General features: G+C 38.9%; 1 protein-coding gene across 4 annotated transcripts in view; it reads left to right on the plus strand.

The window, feature by feature from the left end:
* The window catches only part of LOC128686773 (anoctamin-10), a 205,795-nt gene that overhangs the window by 177,743 nt on the left and 9,861 nt on the right, over window positions 1-18,191 (plus strand). For all 4 annotated transcript variants that reach the window (XM_053773819.2, XM_053773820.2, XM_053773821.2 and 1 more), the window contains 5 exons: window positions 3,299-3,431; window positions 7,574-7,690; window positions 8,409-8,515; window positions 10,047-10,232; window positions 17,674-17,826. In XM_053773819.2, coding sequence (XP_053629794.2) covers window positions 3,299-3,431; window positions 7,574-7,690; window positions 8,409-8,515; window positions 10,047-10,232; window positions 17,674-17,826 — 696 coding nt within the window. The remainder of the gene's footprint in view (window positions 1-3,298; window positions 3,432-7,573; window positions 7,691-8,408; window positions 8,516-10,046; window positions 10,233-17,673; window positions 17,827-18,191) is intronic.

An 18,191-nucleotide genomic window follows, 5' to 3' on the forward strand; every position in this document is an offset into this window, starting at 1 on the left:
CAACCTTTGTATTAAGAGATATTATTTGTTCTGTATGGCTATCTATGACTGTTTGGATGGTCTTGTCACAGTTAGTCATTCCTGGTGTTGATAACTTTTGTTCAAGACTGAGGATTTTGTTCTCGAGTTGTGTCATCCTGGTGTCTTGTTTTGTTAGCGTCTCTCGAAGATTCATATTTTCAATAACTAAGGTGGAGATGCATGACTTTAGGGTATCTGGATCGTTGGTCATACCTGAGAGACTACTTGGTAGGTTGAATCCGGGGAAGAGAGGGGAGGATGGGCTGGTGGCAGCCATGTTTGATGTTATTGTTGTGGTGTCGCCTTGAGTGGTGGTGAGAGGGGTGGTTGCTGAGCCGGCGTCCTCCTGGCTACACTTGTTGAATGGTTGATTTTTCGGTGTTTTCTTGCTGGCCTTGGTGCTGTTTCCTCTGAGATTGCGCCTCATAATACTACAGGAATTGTTGTAGTTAAGAAGTTGTAGTTATACAAAGCTTAGGGATACGTTGTTCGGCTGGCAGCGGGATGTTGCTTTGGGTTTGAGGGCAGTCTTCCTTTGATCTCTATTATTTTCGATTTGTAGGTTTCACTGTTGGTAATCTTTGGTCATTCTGGGTGTTACGTTGGGTAGTGTAGTTTTGCTTGTAACTAGGTCATCATAGGAGCATTGGTGGCTCTGATAGTTGGAGAAAAGTACGGAGCTTGGAGGTCGCTGCTGTTGCTGCCACTAGAAGGCGATAAAGTTTCTAAGGTTTCTAAGAGTAACTTAAAATCACAAAACCTGAGACCAGAGGCCTGAGACCAAAGGTCTGAGACATGAGACCTAAGACCAGAAGCCTGAGACCAGAAACCTGAGAACTGAGACACCAATACGCTCATCATTTCCTGGCTCGTTTTTTTTTTTTTAACAACATACTGGTAATAACCTAACATAACAGGACACACTTTACTGTCACCACTGCTGTAATAAAGCTACTTGTGAAGCTTGGTCACCACTGCTGTAATATACTTGTGAAGCTTGGTCACCACTGCTGTAATATACTTGTGAAACTTGGTCACCACTGCTGTAATATACTTGTGAAGCTTGGTCACCACTGCTGTAATATACTTGTGAAACTTGGTCACCACTGCTGTAATATACTTGTGAAGCTTGGTCACCACTGCTGTAATATACTTGTGAAGCTTGGTCACCACTGCTGTAATATACTTGTGAAACTTGGTCACCACTGCTGTAATATACTTGTGAAGCTTGGTCACCACTGCTGTAATATACTTGTGAAACTTGGTCACCACTGCTGTAATATACTTGTGAAACTTGGTCACCACTGCTGTAATATACTTGTGAAACTTGGTCACCACTGCTGTAATATACTTGTGAAACTTGGTCACCACTGCTGTAATATACTTGTGAAACTTGGTCACCACTGCTGTAATATACTTGTGAAACTTGGTCACCACTGCTGTAATATACTTGTGAAACTTGGTCACCACTGCTGTAGTAAAGCTACTTGTGAAGCTTGGTCACCACTGCTGTAATGAAGCTACTTGTTAAGCTTGGTCACCACTGCTGTAGTAAAGCTACTTGTGAAGCTTGGTCACCACTGCTGTAATAAAGATACTTGGGAAGTTTGGTCACCACTGCTGTAATAAAGATACTTGGGAAGTTTGGTCACCACTGCTGTAATAAAGATACTTGGGAAGTTTGGTCACCACTGCTGTAATAAAGATACTTGGGAAGTTTGGTCACCACTGCTGTAATAAAGATACTTGGGAAGTTTGGTCACCACTGCTGTAATAAAGATACTTGTGAAGCTTGGTCACCACTGCTGTAATAAAGATACTTGGGAAGTTTGGTCACCACTGCTGTAATAAAGATACTTGGGAAGTTTGGTCACCACTGCTGTAATAAAGATACTTGTGAAGCTTGGTCACCACTGCTGTAATAAAGATACTTGGGAAGTTTGGTCACCACTGCTGTAATAAAGATACTTGTGAAGCTTGGTCACCACTGCTGTAATAAAGATACTTGGGAAGTTTGGTCACCACTGCTGTAATAAAGATACTTGGGAAGTTTGGTCACCACTGCTGTAATAAAGATACTTGTGAAGCTTGGTCACCACTGCTGTAATAAAGATACTTGGGAAGTTTGGTCACCACTGCTGTAATAAAGATACTTGGGAAGTTTGGTCACCACTGCTGTAATAAAGATACTTGGGAAGTTTGGTCACCACTGCTGTAATAAAGATACTTGTGAAGCTTGGTCACCACTGCTGTAATAAAGATACTTGGGAAGTTTGGTCACCACTGCTGTAATAAAGATACTTGGGAAGTTTGGTCACCACTGCTGTAATAAAGATACTTGGGAAGTTTGGTCACCACTGCTGTAATAAAGATACTTGTGAAGCTTGGTCACCACTGCTGTAATAAAGATACTTGGGAAGTTTGGTCACCACTGCTGTAATAAAGATACTTGGGAAGTTTGGTCACCACTGCTGTAATAAAGATACTTGTGAAGCTTGGTCACCACTGCTGTAATAAAGATACTTGGGAAGTTTGGTCACCACTGCTGTAATAAAGATACTTGTGAAGCTTGGTCACCACTGCTGTAATAAAGATACTTGGGAAGTTTGGTCACCACTGCTGTAATAAAGATACTTGTGAAGCTTGGTCACCACTGCTGTAATAAAGATACTTGGGAAGTTTGGTCACCACTGCTGTAATAAAGATACTTGTGAAGCTTGGTCACCACTGCTGTAATAAAGATACTTGTGAAGCTTGGTCACCACTGCTGTAATGAAGATACTTGTGAAGTTTGGTCACCACTGCTGTAATGAAGATACTTGGGAAGTTTGGTCACCACTGCTGTAATAAAGATACTTGTGAAGTTTGGTCACCACTGCTGTAATGAAGATACACGTGAAGTTTAATGCACTCATTTTATCCCCGAGAAAAACACCTTCGGTGATGTTTTATGTGATCTGGATTAATGACTTGAGGATCTAATAGTGTTTTATAGGTGCGTTTGGTTTTCACTCTCCAAGTTTATCTTTCCAATACTTCCTCGTGTTAATTTGTTGGTTCTCAAGTGTTTGAGTTTAAGCTCAAAGTAAGTATGGTTGTGTTGAGTGTGTTGCCGCATTCTGGCATGAGTGTTGCTTTCTGTTACAAGTGTTGCATGCTGTCACAGATGTTGCTTGCCGTCGCAGGTGATGTGTGCTAACACACGTGTTGAATGCTATCACAGGTGTCACCCAGCACCACAGATGTGACCTAACACTCCAGAAGTTGTGTGTTGCAGGGTGTGGAGGATGGAGCGAGCTTCTTCACAACACTGGAGAGGCAGAGCATCGTACTACACATCCTGAACTCCCTGAGGGCGACGCAGGGAGAGGCAGTCGAGGGCACTACCTTCAGGGAGGGACAAGCTATCAGTGAGTACTCTCCCTACCTCTTTCTCCTTCCTTCTTCCTTCACTCCATCTCCCTTACCGTTATTCCTTAACTACTGTTATCTATCGTTTATTTATGAGTGTAAATTATATTTTTTTTTATTAACGCATCGGCCGATTCCCACCAAGGTAGGGTGGCCCGAAAAAGAAAAAACTTTCATCATTATTCACTCCATCACTATCTTGCCAGAGGGGTGCTTTACACTACAGTTATAAAACTGCAACATTAAAACCCCTCCTTCATATATATATATATATATATATATATATATATATATATATATATATATATATATATATATATATATATATATATATATATTTAATAACTGGAAACTTCTAACATTTGTGAACTCATGAGAAATGGTGATGTAGAATAAAGGTTGTAGATTATTTTTTTTTTATTTTCATTTTGGTTTATCGAAGGGGGAGAGGTTTGTTCTGAAGGGTTTATAAGTAATCTTAATCCAAAGAATGGAAATAAAAAGGCAAAGGAGACGATCAATTTAGTTTGGTTTATTTAACAATTATAACTGTCCATGGGGAAGTGGAAAAGAATCTTTCCTCCGTAAGCCATGCGTGTCGTATGAGGCGACTAAAATGCCGGGAGCAATGGGCTAGTAACCCCTTCTCCTGTATACAATTACTAAAAAAGAGAAGAAGAAAAACTTTATAAAACTGGGTTGCTTAAATGTGCGTGGATGTAGTGCGGATGACAAGAAACAGATGATTGCTGATGTTATGAATGAAAAGAAGTTGGATGTCCTGGCCCTAAGCGAAACAAAGCTGAAGGGGGTAGGAGAGTTTCAGTGGGGGGAAATAAATGGGATTAAATCTGGAGTATCTGAGAGAGTTAGAGCAAAGGAAGGGGTAGCAGTAATGTTAAATGATCAGTTATGGAAGGAGAAAAGAGAATATGAATGTGTAAATTCAAGAATTATGTGGATTAAAGTAAAGGTTGGATGCGAGAAGTGGGTCATAATAAGCGTGTATGCACCTGGAGAAGAGAGGAATGCAGAGGAGAGAGAGAGATTTTGGGAGATGTTAAGTGAATGTATAGGAGCCTTTGAACCAAGTGACAGAGTAATTGTGGTAGGGGACCTGAATGCTAAAGTAGGAGAAACTTTTAGAGAGGGTGTGGTAGGTAAGTTTGGGGTGCCAGGTGTAAATGATAATGGGAGCCCTTTGATTGAACTTTGTATAGAAAGGGGTTTAGTTATAGGTAATACATATTTTAAGAAAAAGAGGATAAATAAGTATACACGATATGATGTAGGGCGAAATGACAGTAGTTTGTTGGATTATGTATTGGTAGATAAAAGACTGTTGAGTAGACTTCAGGATGTACATGTTTATAGAGGGGCCACGGATATATCAGATCACTTTCTAGTTGTAGCTACACTGAGAGTAAAAGGTTGATGGGATACAAGGAGAATAGAAGCATCAGGGAAGAGAGAGGTGAAGGTTTATAAACTAAAAGAGGAGGCAGTTAGGGTAAGATATAAACAGCTATTGGAGGATAGATGGGCTAATGAGAGCATAGGCAATGGGGTCGAAGAGGTATGGGGTAGGTTTAAAAATGTAGTGTTAGAGTGTTCAGCAGAAGTTTGTGGTTACAGGAAAGTGGGTGCAGGAGGGAAGAGGAGCGATTGGTGGAATGATGATGTAAAGAGAGTAGTAAGGGAGAAAAAGTTAGCATATGAGAAGTTTTTACAAAGTAGAAGTGATGCAAGGAGGGAAGAGTATATGGAGAAAAAGAGAGAAGTTAAGAGAGTGGTGAAGCAATGTAAAAAGAGAGCAAATGAGAGAGTGGGTGAGATGTTATCAACAAATTTTGTTGAAAATAAGAAAAAGTTTTGGAGTGAGATTAACAAGTTAAGAAAGCCTAGAGAACAAATGGATTTGTCAGTTAAAAATAGGAGAGGAGAGTTATTAAATGGAGAGTTAGAGGTATTGGGAAGATGGAAGGAATATTTTGAGGAATTGTTAAATGTTGATGAAGATAGGGAAGCTGTGATTTCGTGTATAGGGCAAGGAGGAATAACATCTTGTAGGAGTGAGGAAGAGCCAGTTGTGAGTGTGGGGGAAGTTCGTGAGGCAGTAGGTAAAATGAAAGGGGGTCAGGCAGCCGGGATTGATGGGATAAAGATAGAAATGTTAAAAGCAGGTGGGGATATAGTTTTGGAGTGGTTGGTGCAATTATTTAATAAATGTATGGAAGAGGGTAAGGTACCTAGGGATTGGCAGAGAGCATGCATAGTTCCTTTGTATAAAGGCAAAGGGGATAAAAGAGAGTGCAAAAATTATAGGGGGATAAGTCTGTTGAGTGTACCTGGTAAAGTGTATGGTAGAGTTATAATTGAAAGAATTAAGAGTAAGACGGAGAATAGGATAGCAGATGAACAAGGAGGCTTTAGGAAAGGTAGGGGGTGTGTGGACCAGGTGTTTACAGTGAAACATATAAGTGAACAGTATTTAGATAAGGCTAAAGAGGTCTTTGTGGCATTTATGGATTTGGAAAAGGCGTATGACAGGGTGGATAGGGGGGCAATGTGGCAGATGTTGCAAGTGTATGGTGTAGGAGGTAGGTTACTGAAAGCAGTGAAGAGTTTTTACGAGGATAGTGAGGCTCAAGTTAGAGTATGTAGGAAAGAGGGAAAATTTTTCCCAGTAAAAGTAGGCCTTAGACAAGGATGTGTGATGTCACCGTGGTTGTTTAATATATTTATAGATGGGGTTGTAAGAGAAGTAAATGCGAGGGTCTTGGCAAGAGGCGTGGAGTTAAAGGATAAAGAATCACACACAAAGTGGGAGTTGTCACAGCTGCTCTTTGCTGATGACACTGTGCTCTTGGGAGATTCTGAAGAGAAGTTGCAGAGATTGGTGGATGAATTTGGTAGGGTGTGCAAAAGAAGAAAATTAAAGGTGAATACAGGAAAGAGTAAGGTTATGAGGATAACAAAAAGATTAGGTGATGAAAGATTGAATATCAGATTGGAGGGAGAGAGTATGGAGGAGGTGAACGTATTCAGATATTTGGGAGTGGACGTGTCAGCGGATGGGTCTATGAAAGATGAGGTGAATCATAGAATTGATGAGGGAAAAAGAGTGAGTGGTGCACTTAGGAGTCTGTGGAGACAAAGAACTTTGTCCTTGGAGGCAAAGAGGGGAATGTATGAGAGTATAGTTTTACCAACGCTCTTATATGGGTGTGAAGCGTGGGTGATGAATGTTGCAGCGAGGAGAAGGCTGGAGGCAGTGGAGATGTCATGTCTGAGGGCAATGTGTGGTGTGAATATAATGCAGAGAATTCGTAGTTTGGAAGTTAGGAGGAGGTGCGGGATTACCAAAACTGTTGTCCAGAGGGCTGAGGAAGGGTTGTTGAGGTGGTTCGGACATGTAGAGAGAATGGAGCGAAACAGAATGACTTCAAGAGTGTATCAGTCTGTAGTGGAAGGAAGGCGGGGTAGGGGTCGGCCAAGGAAGGGTTGGAGGGAGGGGGTAAAGGAGGTGTTGTGTGCGAGGGGCTTGGACTTCCAGCAGGCATGCGTGAGCGTGTTTGATAGGAGTGAATGGAGACAAATGGTTTTTTAATACTTGACGTGCTGTTGGAGTGTGAGCAAAGTAACATTTATGAAGGGATTCAGGGAAACCGGCAGGCCGGACTTGAGTCCTGGAGATGGGAAGTACAGTGCCTGCACTCTGAAGGAGGGGTGTTAATGTTGCAGTTTAAAAACTGTAGTGTAAAGCACCCTTCTGGCAAGACAGTGATGGAGTGAATGATGGTGAAAGTTTTTCTTTTTCGGGCCACCCTGCCTTGGTGGGAATCGGCCGGTGTGATAAAAAAAAAAAAAAACTGGATTATAGCTTAATATTCATAAATTCGCCAGTTTATTTTCTCACTTCCTGCCCTCTAAAATATACATCACGATGGGACGAGATATATACACCGAGAGATGTATTTCTCTCAGTGTATGCATGCTTAGAGTTTACTTTTAGCTCTGCTCTAGGGATTAAAGTATTCTTGTAGTCGATAGGCTTTAAACTCTATCACCCAAACAATCTACACCACAATCTTTCAGAGCAGGTGATAGCCCACAGTAAGACACTTATTTTCCCTTCCAGTTCCCAAGTTCGAGTCTGAGGGTTTGATCCACGGTATTCTTCCCCTACACGACTACAACAAACTGGAGCACTTGAGAACCACCTGGGTGCAGACCTTCTTCAGATACCAGCCCATAGGTGAGTCTCCAGCACCTCCAGCCAAAGGTGAGGAAGCGGCAATTTTAAACAAATGGTGAGATGGATAGTTGCAGGAAGCCATGTGGACAGGCTGCTTCAGTGAGACAAACGTCTCAGTCAAGTTCCTCTCTGGACTTGTGTCTCTTCAGAACTTGTCGGCTTTGTGTCATTTTTCTCTACTTTCAGGCACAGGCGAGTGCCAGGCTCGTAGAGGCACTCATGTCAGACTCCACAACTGAAATAAGGCAATTTGATTTTTTTATGCGGTGTCCTAGGGAATTTACTCTATACGTGATAACTGTATTTATGCTTACCTGTACCTAAATAAACTTACTAGACTCAAGATTTATCTAAGCAACAGCCAAAATGCCAAAATTCACTTATACAAATTTGCACTGCAAGTTTATCATATATAATTATAAGGTAGACAAGTTCTTATGATTAAACTTACTAGCTTATTTTAGTGTTGCCTCTTATCTATGCCTTCAGTATGCTTCTTATTAAAAGATATTCACGGTCCTGCAAGTATTCACAAGGTCGTATATACCGAGAGGTGCAAGTTTCTCAGTGTACATATACTGACAGTTTAGTTTAATCTCTGTTTCAGTGATTAAAGTATTCTTTACCGGTGAAGAACAAGTTACATGAAGTCATAATGACCAACTAAACCAACTTGAGAGTGTTCTGTTAATGGTAACTCATCTGGGCTTCCCAACAGAGGCGATCCAGGAATACTTCGGCTCCAAAATCGCCATCTACTTCGCCTGGCTGGGATACTACACCACCGCCCTTACCATTCCAGCTGTCATCGGGTTAATAATATGGGTAAGACAGCATTAATAATTCAGGTTCCCCCCAAATCAATCCATTTTCTTTATTAAATCTATTATTCATTACTAGAAAAGTCTGTGCCTGATACGAACTTTTAAAATCTTGTATATATCGCTAGAATGGTGTGAAATAGAATAATCATTATCACTAACATATAACTTATTTTTGCTCATCTCGAGACGTTTAAATAAATCTAACATCAAAAAATATGCAAATAAATAAATAAAAAAACAAATCTGCTCTCGGGAGTCAATATTGAGTGAACGTAAGTAAATTCAATTAACTGTCTGTTCAATATTAACTTTTATTATCAACGGGTAAAGACAAATTTCTTTCCAAAAAAAGGCCTGGTATTCATCATTTTTTTGTCAAACTGAATTAGATCATCTGTAAGACTTGTTATAGTATCATGTTTAGCGAGGATGTGTCAACAACCAATGTTCAACCTTTATTTCTCTCTCTTTTAATGTAATCCAAAAAAGTGACCAATAGTTGTTGTTTTATTAGTATATATTTAAAGGAAAAACTGGAAAATATATTTATATAGTCAGGCAATTATTATTATTACTACAATTAATATTTTTATATTTATTATCACTACTACTAGCTTGATCGCTAGCGTACTCGGCTCACACACTGAGGTCCGGAGTTCGAATCTCCTCTGGTACGACTGGAAAACATTAGGGCGTATTTCCATAAGACACCTGCTGGCCCTGTTCACCCATCAGTATAAAATGGGTACCTGGGTGTTAGTTGACTGGTGTGGGTCGCATCCTGGGACAAAACTGACCTAATTTGCCCGAAATGCTCAGCATAACAAGCGGCTTTCTATACAGTAGTATGTAATTGATGTCAGCTAGACTTGTATACCTTGTACATGTACTTGCTGCCTGTAGGAAGCATTGATCCTTGTATTGGGTCACTCAGCCAAATGTCATGCCGTGAATTCTTGAGTGTAAACGAGCATTTCTCAACCTTGTACTACCGACCGCGCATCCTGCCACAACTGCTGATCCTAGGGAACAGCGAGAGTCTCTGAGCATGTTGAGAGCAACACGAAAGATTATATGAAAAAAAAATTATATGAAAAAATAAAGATGTATGGAAAAATATAAACTGTCACACGGCAATAACACAGGAAAACTGTGTTACCAAATATGGGTTAATTGAAGATTAGCTCCCCGCGAGTGAAACTAATTGATGCAAATCTAGGATATGCCATTTTTTGCCCCAAAACTAATCTTGCTAAAATTTGCATAATGTAACTCAAAATTTACATGATTTAATGCACCTATAATTTACTTAATCTAATATAGCTAACATTTACCTTTTTAAGAATGTGCGTAACTATAACCATGTTATCTAGTGAGCAGATCTTCTAGTGACGCAGTTATGATTTATGACGCACAAGACTGGCAAGATACAGTGAATACCTAATGAATAAACGCTGCAGTAGATAGCCTTTAAACGCATGTAATCATCCAACCCAAACAGGAATATGTAGCTACCTTGCTTTCCACTGCAGGTTTGCTTGTGGGGACGAGATCAGGCGTTGGAGGACAAGGGGTTTGTGCTCTTTGCTTTCCTGAACGTGGTATGGGCGTCCATGTGGCTGGAGGGATGGAAAAGACATAGCGCCGTGCTCGCCTACAACTGGGGCACGCTCGACTCTCATGTTGAAGTCTTCTCCGAGCCAAGACCACACTTCACGGTAAGTCCCATGGTGTCCCTCTGTTCCCAAGAAGTCTTGCCTTGGGACTCATGCACTAGCTGGTGTTTTGATGGTTACATAGCTTTACCACAGCAGAGAAAAGTCATATACCACACAGCTTTATCGTAGCGTCACTGGTCAAACAGCTTTATCATAGCGCTACTGGTTACAGCTTTTTCACAGCACAAACTTAAGAAAACTCGGCATTAAAAGCATCAGTAGCAAACATACATAATTGTTACAGCACCACAGAATGAACACCCACACACAGCGTTACATTGGTACAATGGCTCAAACGAACCAACGTGAAAACAGAACACAAGCTAAGAAAAGTGCTGTCAATATCAGTCTGACACTGCTGAAGAGAGAGTTTCAGAGGCAGATCCAAGTAAACAGTACTCCTCTTATCTTCTGTTTTATTTTAGTTGTGTAGACATGTTCGTGTCCAGAGCGTTTATTTCAGGACAGAGGGAAAAAACGAGTCAACATAACATTCTCTAGGCATCACGAATGATGTAGCTTTACCACAGTGCTTGAGTTTAAGAGCCCACATCCTATCACAGTACCACATAACTAAAAAATAAACTCTCTACGGTACTCGATAGACATGTAGCTATCTAAAGGCCTTTCTTGCTGAGAAGACTTTTCGTGTGTGGCGACACATTTATCTGTTTTTAGGGAACTTCTCTACAGATTAGGGTGATGATGATGATGATGATGATGATGATGATGATGATGATGATGATGATGATGATGATGATGATGATAACGATTACAATGATGATGATGCAATATGACTACTAGAAACAAACCCTGCTACAAAACACGATTATCACAAGACGACCCAGAGTAACAAGAGGCAACTTTGCAAATTCTCGTAGATTAGTGTGATGGGCAATCTAGGGACGTGATTTAGGATGCCATAACTCTGGGATGTTAATGAATCTCACAGCATTTATCTTAAGGGGTATCGCAGCAGCATGAGATAGCCAGATAAAGCTACGAAAACCAGTCATTTCAACGATGTTAGGACCACCAGAAATACTAGGTTTCTCAACGATATAAATGTACTACAAAATAGCAATTAGTTTTGTTGTTGTAAACTTAGTTTATTTATTAATATAACTAGGAAATTCAAGATACTAGAAAGTAACTAGACATTATTTATAACTAGGCAATATTTAGTAATCGATAGTTTTCAAGCATTCTTAAATTAATGATATGAAACAAAAAATTATTTTAACGGAGACGAATAACACAAGACCAACAAGCGGAAAAGATGAACACAATTTGCAACGAGAAGCACTAATGTGACTTTTTCCTGTCGAACAAACTTCCTCTTTGACTGAGGAAGTCTGATCTACAGGCGAAGTCTCAACAGAGTTCCTCTCCACAAATCGTGTATCTTTTCCAGCTGCAGTCATGGTGGCTGTCTCCAGCTATGCTGACCACAGCAATTAAGATTTATAATGCAGACCTTGGATCACGCACGAGCGACTGAAGCAAACACTGCTCAGTGTTAGTGGCAGCTCTGCTAGTGTTTGAAGCTTACAAGAAAATAATCCGAGTTCAACAGAGGACATGTAGAGAATTATTGACACGTTCCCTTGCATATGATGTCTCTGTTCTCTTAGCAGTAAACAGTACGGTACCTGAGTGTTAGTCACCTGTTGTGGGTGGAAGCCTTGGGGAAAAGGTAGGTGTATGACTTAGGTCTAGGCTTTGAAAAGAGCTGAGGTTGGAAAGCAACTCTTAGCCCGTAAATGAACTGAGGTTGGATTATAGCTCGCAGCATGTAAGTGAACTGAAGCTGACAACGGCTCTTAGCCTGTAAATGAACTGTGTTTGGATATCAGCTCGTTGCCTGTAAACTGAACGGTGTAAAAAAAGGAATGCATATCTAAACGGTACAAATATATCAAGTTAGTCCAGATATAACTTTCTTGGCATTTCGTCCCAGTGCTCAACATTTTACAAATGCTTTAAATATTGAAGATGTGTACGTACTCACCTAATTATAGTTGCAGGGGTCGAGACTCAGCTCCTGGAGAATGTTTGTAGCATAGATTTATTCACACCTAACCCTAAGTGTAGAGAGGAAACATTAGACGACGTTTCGATCTGTGCATGACCGTCATCAAGTCGCGATTTAATAATGGTATTGTGACTTATTTTTTATTGGTTTCTATATTGACCAGAGTGGCTTAATATTCCAGCACCCGTTTTCTATGAGCAAGACACCATAGTTTACATTTAGTTGATATTTTTCTTCAGAGGTAAACTTTCCTCTTTGCTAACAGAGTGATTAAGCCCAAACAACTCGTTTAATAATATCCAATCCAGAAATTATAGAAAATAAACTTGGCAACGTTTTGTCTGTTTTACTCCAACGTTTCGGTCCGTCCAGGAACATCACTAAGTCTCGAGGGAGAATGAGAAGTGGAGAAAGCTGGAATTCAGAGCTATCAACGTATGCAACAAATGTCACCAGAACAAAGGCAGAGGTCTGTCAAGATGTAACTACTGTAAATCTTTACTGACATAAGTTGCGGATCAGCCAGGTTGTGATGCGGACCACTGGCAGCAACAGCCTAGTTACTGATGAAGTCTGGCATATAGTAAGGCTTCCAGAGAACTCCTTTTAAAATCGGTCAGAAGTAGAACTCGGAGAGCTGGATACACAGCCCAAGTCTCCTCCAGTTTGTGAGTGTCTCGTGGATAGTTCCAGTCACGGTATTGTTTTTTATTCTTCATCTCTGTATTTTAATCTTGGCCAAAATGCATTACAAATTGTAATCATGATACAGATTCATTAAAAACATCACTAGATATGCCACCTGTTTGAGGTGAATGACTAAGGCCGCTCATCAGAGCCTTCGGATTTGTTCATATTGAACAAACTGCATCATCTCCTTAATTGAAAAAAGTCACACTGCCTTTTTAGAACGTCTTGTCATTATACTGTGCAAGTAGGTCTTGTGTTTAATACACATAAAGGCTATATTCTTCTTTTCATGTTGGTATCGTAATCACTAAATTCGATTTGTTAACTAAGAAAATTCGTAATAGTTTTTTGGTTATTGATAATATTTTTTTTGTAAGCAAATGCATAAACTCACTCAAAGAGAATTTACTGCTAGGTATATACAAAACTGTTTTAATTCAAAAGTACACTGCATATATGTTTACAGTGGGATGAGATTCATGGTACAGTATAAATAATCTCAGTACTGTATTTTACAAGATTGACTACTAATCAGCAGTCAAGTAAGCTAAGGACACAAAAGGTGCATAACCTTACTCTATCAGAGAACATCTGACTGCAATCAGGATAATGTGACTGTATAATAAAGAAGAGTGGAATGAAGGCTGGGATGTATGTGAGGAGAGTAATGTCTGAGAACCAAGTCTCATTAGTACAGGATCTAATAGGCTGGATCCCCTTAATTAAGTCACACCCATTCTGTGTTCAGCAACATTACGTTATTTTTTTTCATTTCATCTAAATCAGTAAGGAGGTTACTGAACTGATATATTGATATCACCGAGTTTTGATGAGATTTAAGAGCCAGTGTGACCCAGCCTGGCGGTCCTGGTCTTGTGTTTCTACAAGGTTCTGTTGTGTCAGTATTTCCATTATACTTCCCTTATTCTCACCTCTTTATTAGATATAATAAAAATAATCACGCATTTAAAAAAAAAAGTTGTCTGGTTATTTATATAATCCATTTTATTTTATTTTTATCTATCCATTATTGTTGTTGCTTTTCCACATTCTTAACAGAATTCGATGATCGTACGTTAAGTAACGAAAGTTAAGGCGTGCGTATAATGCTTTATACCTCTGACCCATGTAGCTGACAATGACACTTCTTATCTCCTCACTGGGTCCTAGATGGCAATGGTGAGTATAATACATGAACGGGTAGGTCAGGGAAGGGCTAGAAGCTAGGTTGAGGCCTCCAGAGGCGCATTATTATTTTTGGCCTAACTTGGGCATGTTGTTCTTGTAGTTGGTTAACTAGTGTAGTGTTTGTGGTTGCTGCGAAGGTTTGAAAAAACAATTAAATGTAAAATGGCGATGTAGATCTTTCCCTTCTGCATGGTTTGAAATATGTACGCTAATCTTTGCATCAACTGTTCTATCGTAGGACTTTGTAGAAAATTTTGAGATACTGAGGCTTTCTTGTACTGTACCTTAACACACCAGGCCATGAGAAGAAGAAAAAGTACGAAGCTCAGAAAAGGGTAGATATAGCACAGAACTGTGCGATTGAAGGATATATTATGGCATATATCCCGTCTTATCATGGTATGATATGTAATATCAATGACTGAGTACGAAGCTATGTTATAGAAGTGAAAAAAAATATTTAACATGAAATAAGTACATGGGTTACGAGATAAGAGAAAAAAAAACTGATTTCCTAGATAATTATATTTTCATGGCTAATATTTTAATAATTTATGTACTAAAAACGTCACACTGCATTAATAATATTTAAATGGAGCTTAAATTCTTAACTAGAAGAATTTATTCTGTTCGGAACATAATTGTGATACATAATACCAAAGGTTTTTTTTTTTAATTATTTATATATAACATCTTGCTAATTTTGTTAAGGAACAAATTCCTTTTGACAAAACAAATTTTTTTTTACCAAATCCATTTCCATTATACAAGTTATAACTCAGCAGTTTATGGAGTCTTCTTACATTTTTCCTGGCCAGAAAAAAAACTTGAAGGGAACATTGAGTTCAAGTTAGGTTAATTTACATACATTAGGATATTTATTATGCAAATTTTTCATCTCGTGTAAATTAACTACTTAACAGTAGATGGTGCTCGACAGATGCGATTTAAAACTAAATGGTTTATGGCTTAAGGGGGAGTTCAGGGGTCGGAGTATGTTTAAAAAAGGGGTCGGACTATATTTAAAAAAGCTTGTAGGCAGTATTTTTATTGAGCCTAAGCAAAATCTTACAACAGGTTACATTCCTAGGACGTGCATTAGGCTGGTATTATCTTTCTGCGCACCTTAAAATTTATTAATAGCTTGGAAAATCTACTGTTTTAGTCCTTAAATACATAAAGAATATATTAATGTCTTCTTAATTAATACCAAGAACATAATTCATGTCTTTTTAATCAATATTTGCAAAGACAACTGAGTTACTCTTCAAGCTAGCAGGACTTTGGCCTTAACTTTTGTGAATCTTTCTGGCTAGCTGGAGTGACATGGCTCGTATAATGACCTGTGTTTTGTCCTTCCAATTTTTATAATACTAATAGAATTGTAGAAGACATGTAAACAAAGGCACCTGACTGATTTTTTAGCAGTCACCATCTTTGCAAGGTGACAGTAGCACACTCTAGCACAACTCAGCACAACACAGCTTCTCATGTGCATGACATACTTACATTCTGCAGTTACATTTCATTGCTATTTAGATTAATGTTCCCCTCTGTAATAAATCTCTATTCCATGTCAGCCTAAAACCTATAATATTGTAGATTTTGTCTTCATTATTCTGTGTCTCCCATTTACTTGGCTTCGTTTTTAAACACGAATTTTGTACAAAAAAGTAGGCTAGGTAGGAATATGTTAACATATAGACATAACAGTATTTTAAATTTTCAGATATTATGGTTATATGATACTCCATTATTCAGTCCATCTCGACAATTTTATTTTTTACTTGCTATATCCTCTTAGCCCATCCGTCGATATACAGTCATGAGTGATTGAATATTCAAGGCACTCCCGAGCATGTGTGTGTGTGTGTGTGTGTGTGTGTGTGTGTGTGAGTGCGCGTGTGTGTGTGTGTGTGTGTGTGTGTGTGTGTGTGTGTGTGTGTGTGAGTGTGTGTGTGTGTATGTGTGTGTGTGTGTGTGTGTGTGTGTGTGCGCGCGCGTGTGTGGGTGTGTGGGCGCGCGTGTGTGTGTGTGTGTGTGTGTGTGTGTGTGTGTGTGAGTGTGTGTGTGTGTGTGTGTGTGTGTGTGTGTGTGTGTGTGTGTGTGAGTGTGTGTGTGTGTGTGTGTGTGTGTGTGTGTGTGAGTGTGTGTGTGTGTGTGTGTGTGTGTGTGTATGTGTGTGTGTGTGTGAGTGTGTGTGTGTGTGTGTGTGTGTGTGTGTGTGTGTGTGTGTGTGAGTGTGTGTGTGTGTGTGTGTGTGTGTGAGTGTGTGTGTGTGTGTGTGAGTGTGAGTGTGAGTGTGGGTGTGTGTATGTGTGTGTGAGTGTGTGTGTGTGTGTGTGTGTGTGTGTGTGTGTGTGTGTGTGTGTGTGTGTGTGTGTGTGAGTGTGTGTGTGTGAGTGTGTGTGTGTGTGTGTGTGTGTGTGAGTGTGTGTGTGTGTGTGTGTGTGTGTGAGTGTGTGTGTGTGTGTGTGTGTTTGTTTGTGTGTGTGGTGGTTCAGTGGGATTGGAAACATGTTTAAAAAAAAAAATCATAATTTCACTCTCGAAGTTTTATATCTGAGAACAACTCAGACATCTTGTAAGAGCCGGGTAAGAGTTTTATTAACTATGAAGAAACAATATACTAACCAAATTTTTATTGCACTCAATGAAACCTTTTTTTTTTTTGTATCATGAACCTTCATAGCCTGTCGCATCTGCATGACGCGTTTACTCCAGTGAGAATCTGAAATATTGGCTGATGGGCCCGTAGACCACTAGGATAATCATGTTTTTACTCCCTAAACTCATCCATTTAAGGAATTCAGACGCTTGGATGATGGCAGTTTAACATTGTGAACATTCATGTATTTTTTCATTGCCGCTTTAGAAGTGAAAAAAAAAAATGTTATATAGGTAGAACTCGGGAGATGTTTTAAGAATTGGTGAAATTAATTACTGAGTACTGGCTGAATCACAGATAATATATAATATAATATATATTATAATATATAATACACACACACACACACACACACACATACACACACACACACACACACACACACACACACACACACACACACACACACACACACACACACACATATATATATATATATATATATATATATATATATATATATATATATATATATGTTTATATTTATATATATATATATATATATATATATATATATATATATATATATATATATATATATATATATATATGTATATATATATATATATATATATATATATATATATATATATATATATATATATATATATATATATATATATATATATATATATATATATATGTATATATATATACGTACGTGCGTACACACGACGTCGTTTTCGCGATAGTGTGAAATGTTATATCAGTTTTTCATTACTTGGAATTTTCATCGCGATCCGTATGGCATCATTTTCTGAGACCAATCAAAACATTGTTTAATTAGATGTAACATTACTTTTGAAGTGAGCTGAGTGTACGTGTGCTGAAGGTGTAGTGTGTGTGTGTGTACATGACAGGGTGAGCTACGGGTGAGCAGCGTGACGGGTCGCCTGGAACCTGAGTATCCAGCCTGGAGACGTAACCTCATCCGCTACTTCGTTACCCTTCCCATCATATTCTGCTCCTTGCTGGTTGTCTTCATCGTCATGCTGCTCCTCCTGCAACTCCAGGTCGGTTACTTGACAATGTAGTTCTTCCTTCTTTAGCACATTTCCGAATAAATTTCTAGAGTAAAAATATCCAGCTCTCTTGTTACATTTATTAAGTGCCTGTTTATGTTTTAGCGAATGGAATTTCTGGTACTAAGACGAAGAATTTAAACTCAGTGTGACTCAAAATATTCGACTCCATGACCACAGACGAACAACAAAATCAACTATTAAAAATTACTCACAGCAAATCAGCATAACTAAATTTATATAATTAAATTGTAAAAAAAAAACAGTAGTACACATAGTACAACATTGTATATAATTTCTGTTAAAAAAACAAAACATAGGTGACTTTTAAAAAGCGTGTACCAAGAAGTTGATGC

Source organism: Cherax quadricarinatus, chromosome 7 (assembly GCF_038502225.1).
Source record: "Cherax quadricarinatus isolate ZL_2023a chromosome 7, ASM3850222v1, whole genome shotgun sequence".
In the NCBI taxonomy this organism is placed as follows: domain Eukaryota; kingdom Metazoa; phylum Arthropoda; class Malacostraca; order Decapoda; family Parastacidae; genus Cherax; species Cherax quadricarinatus.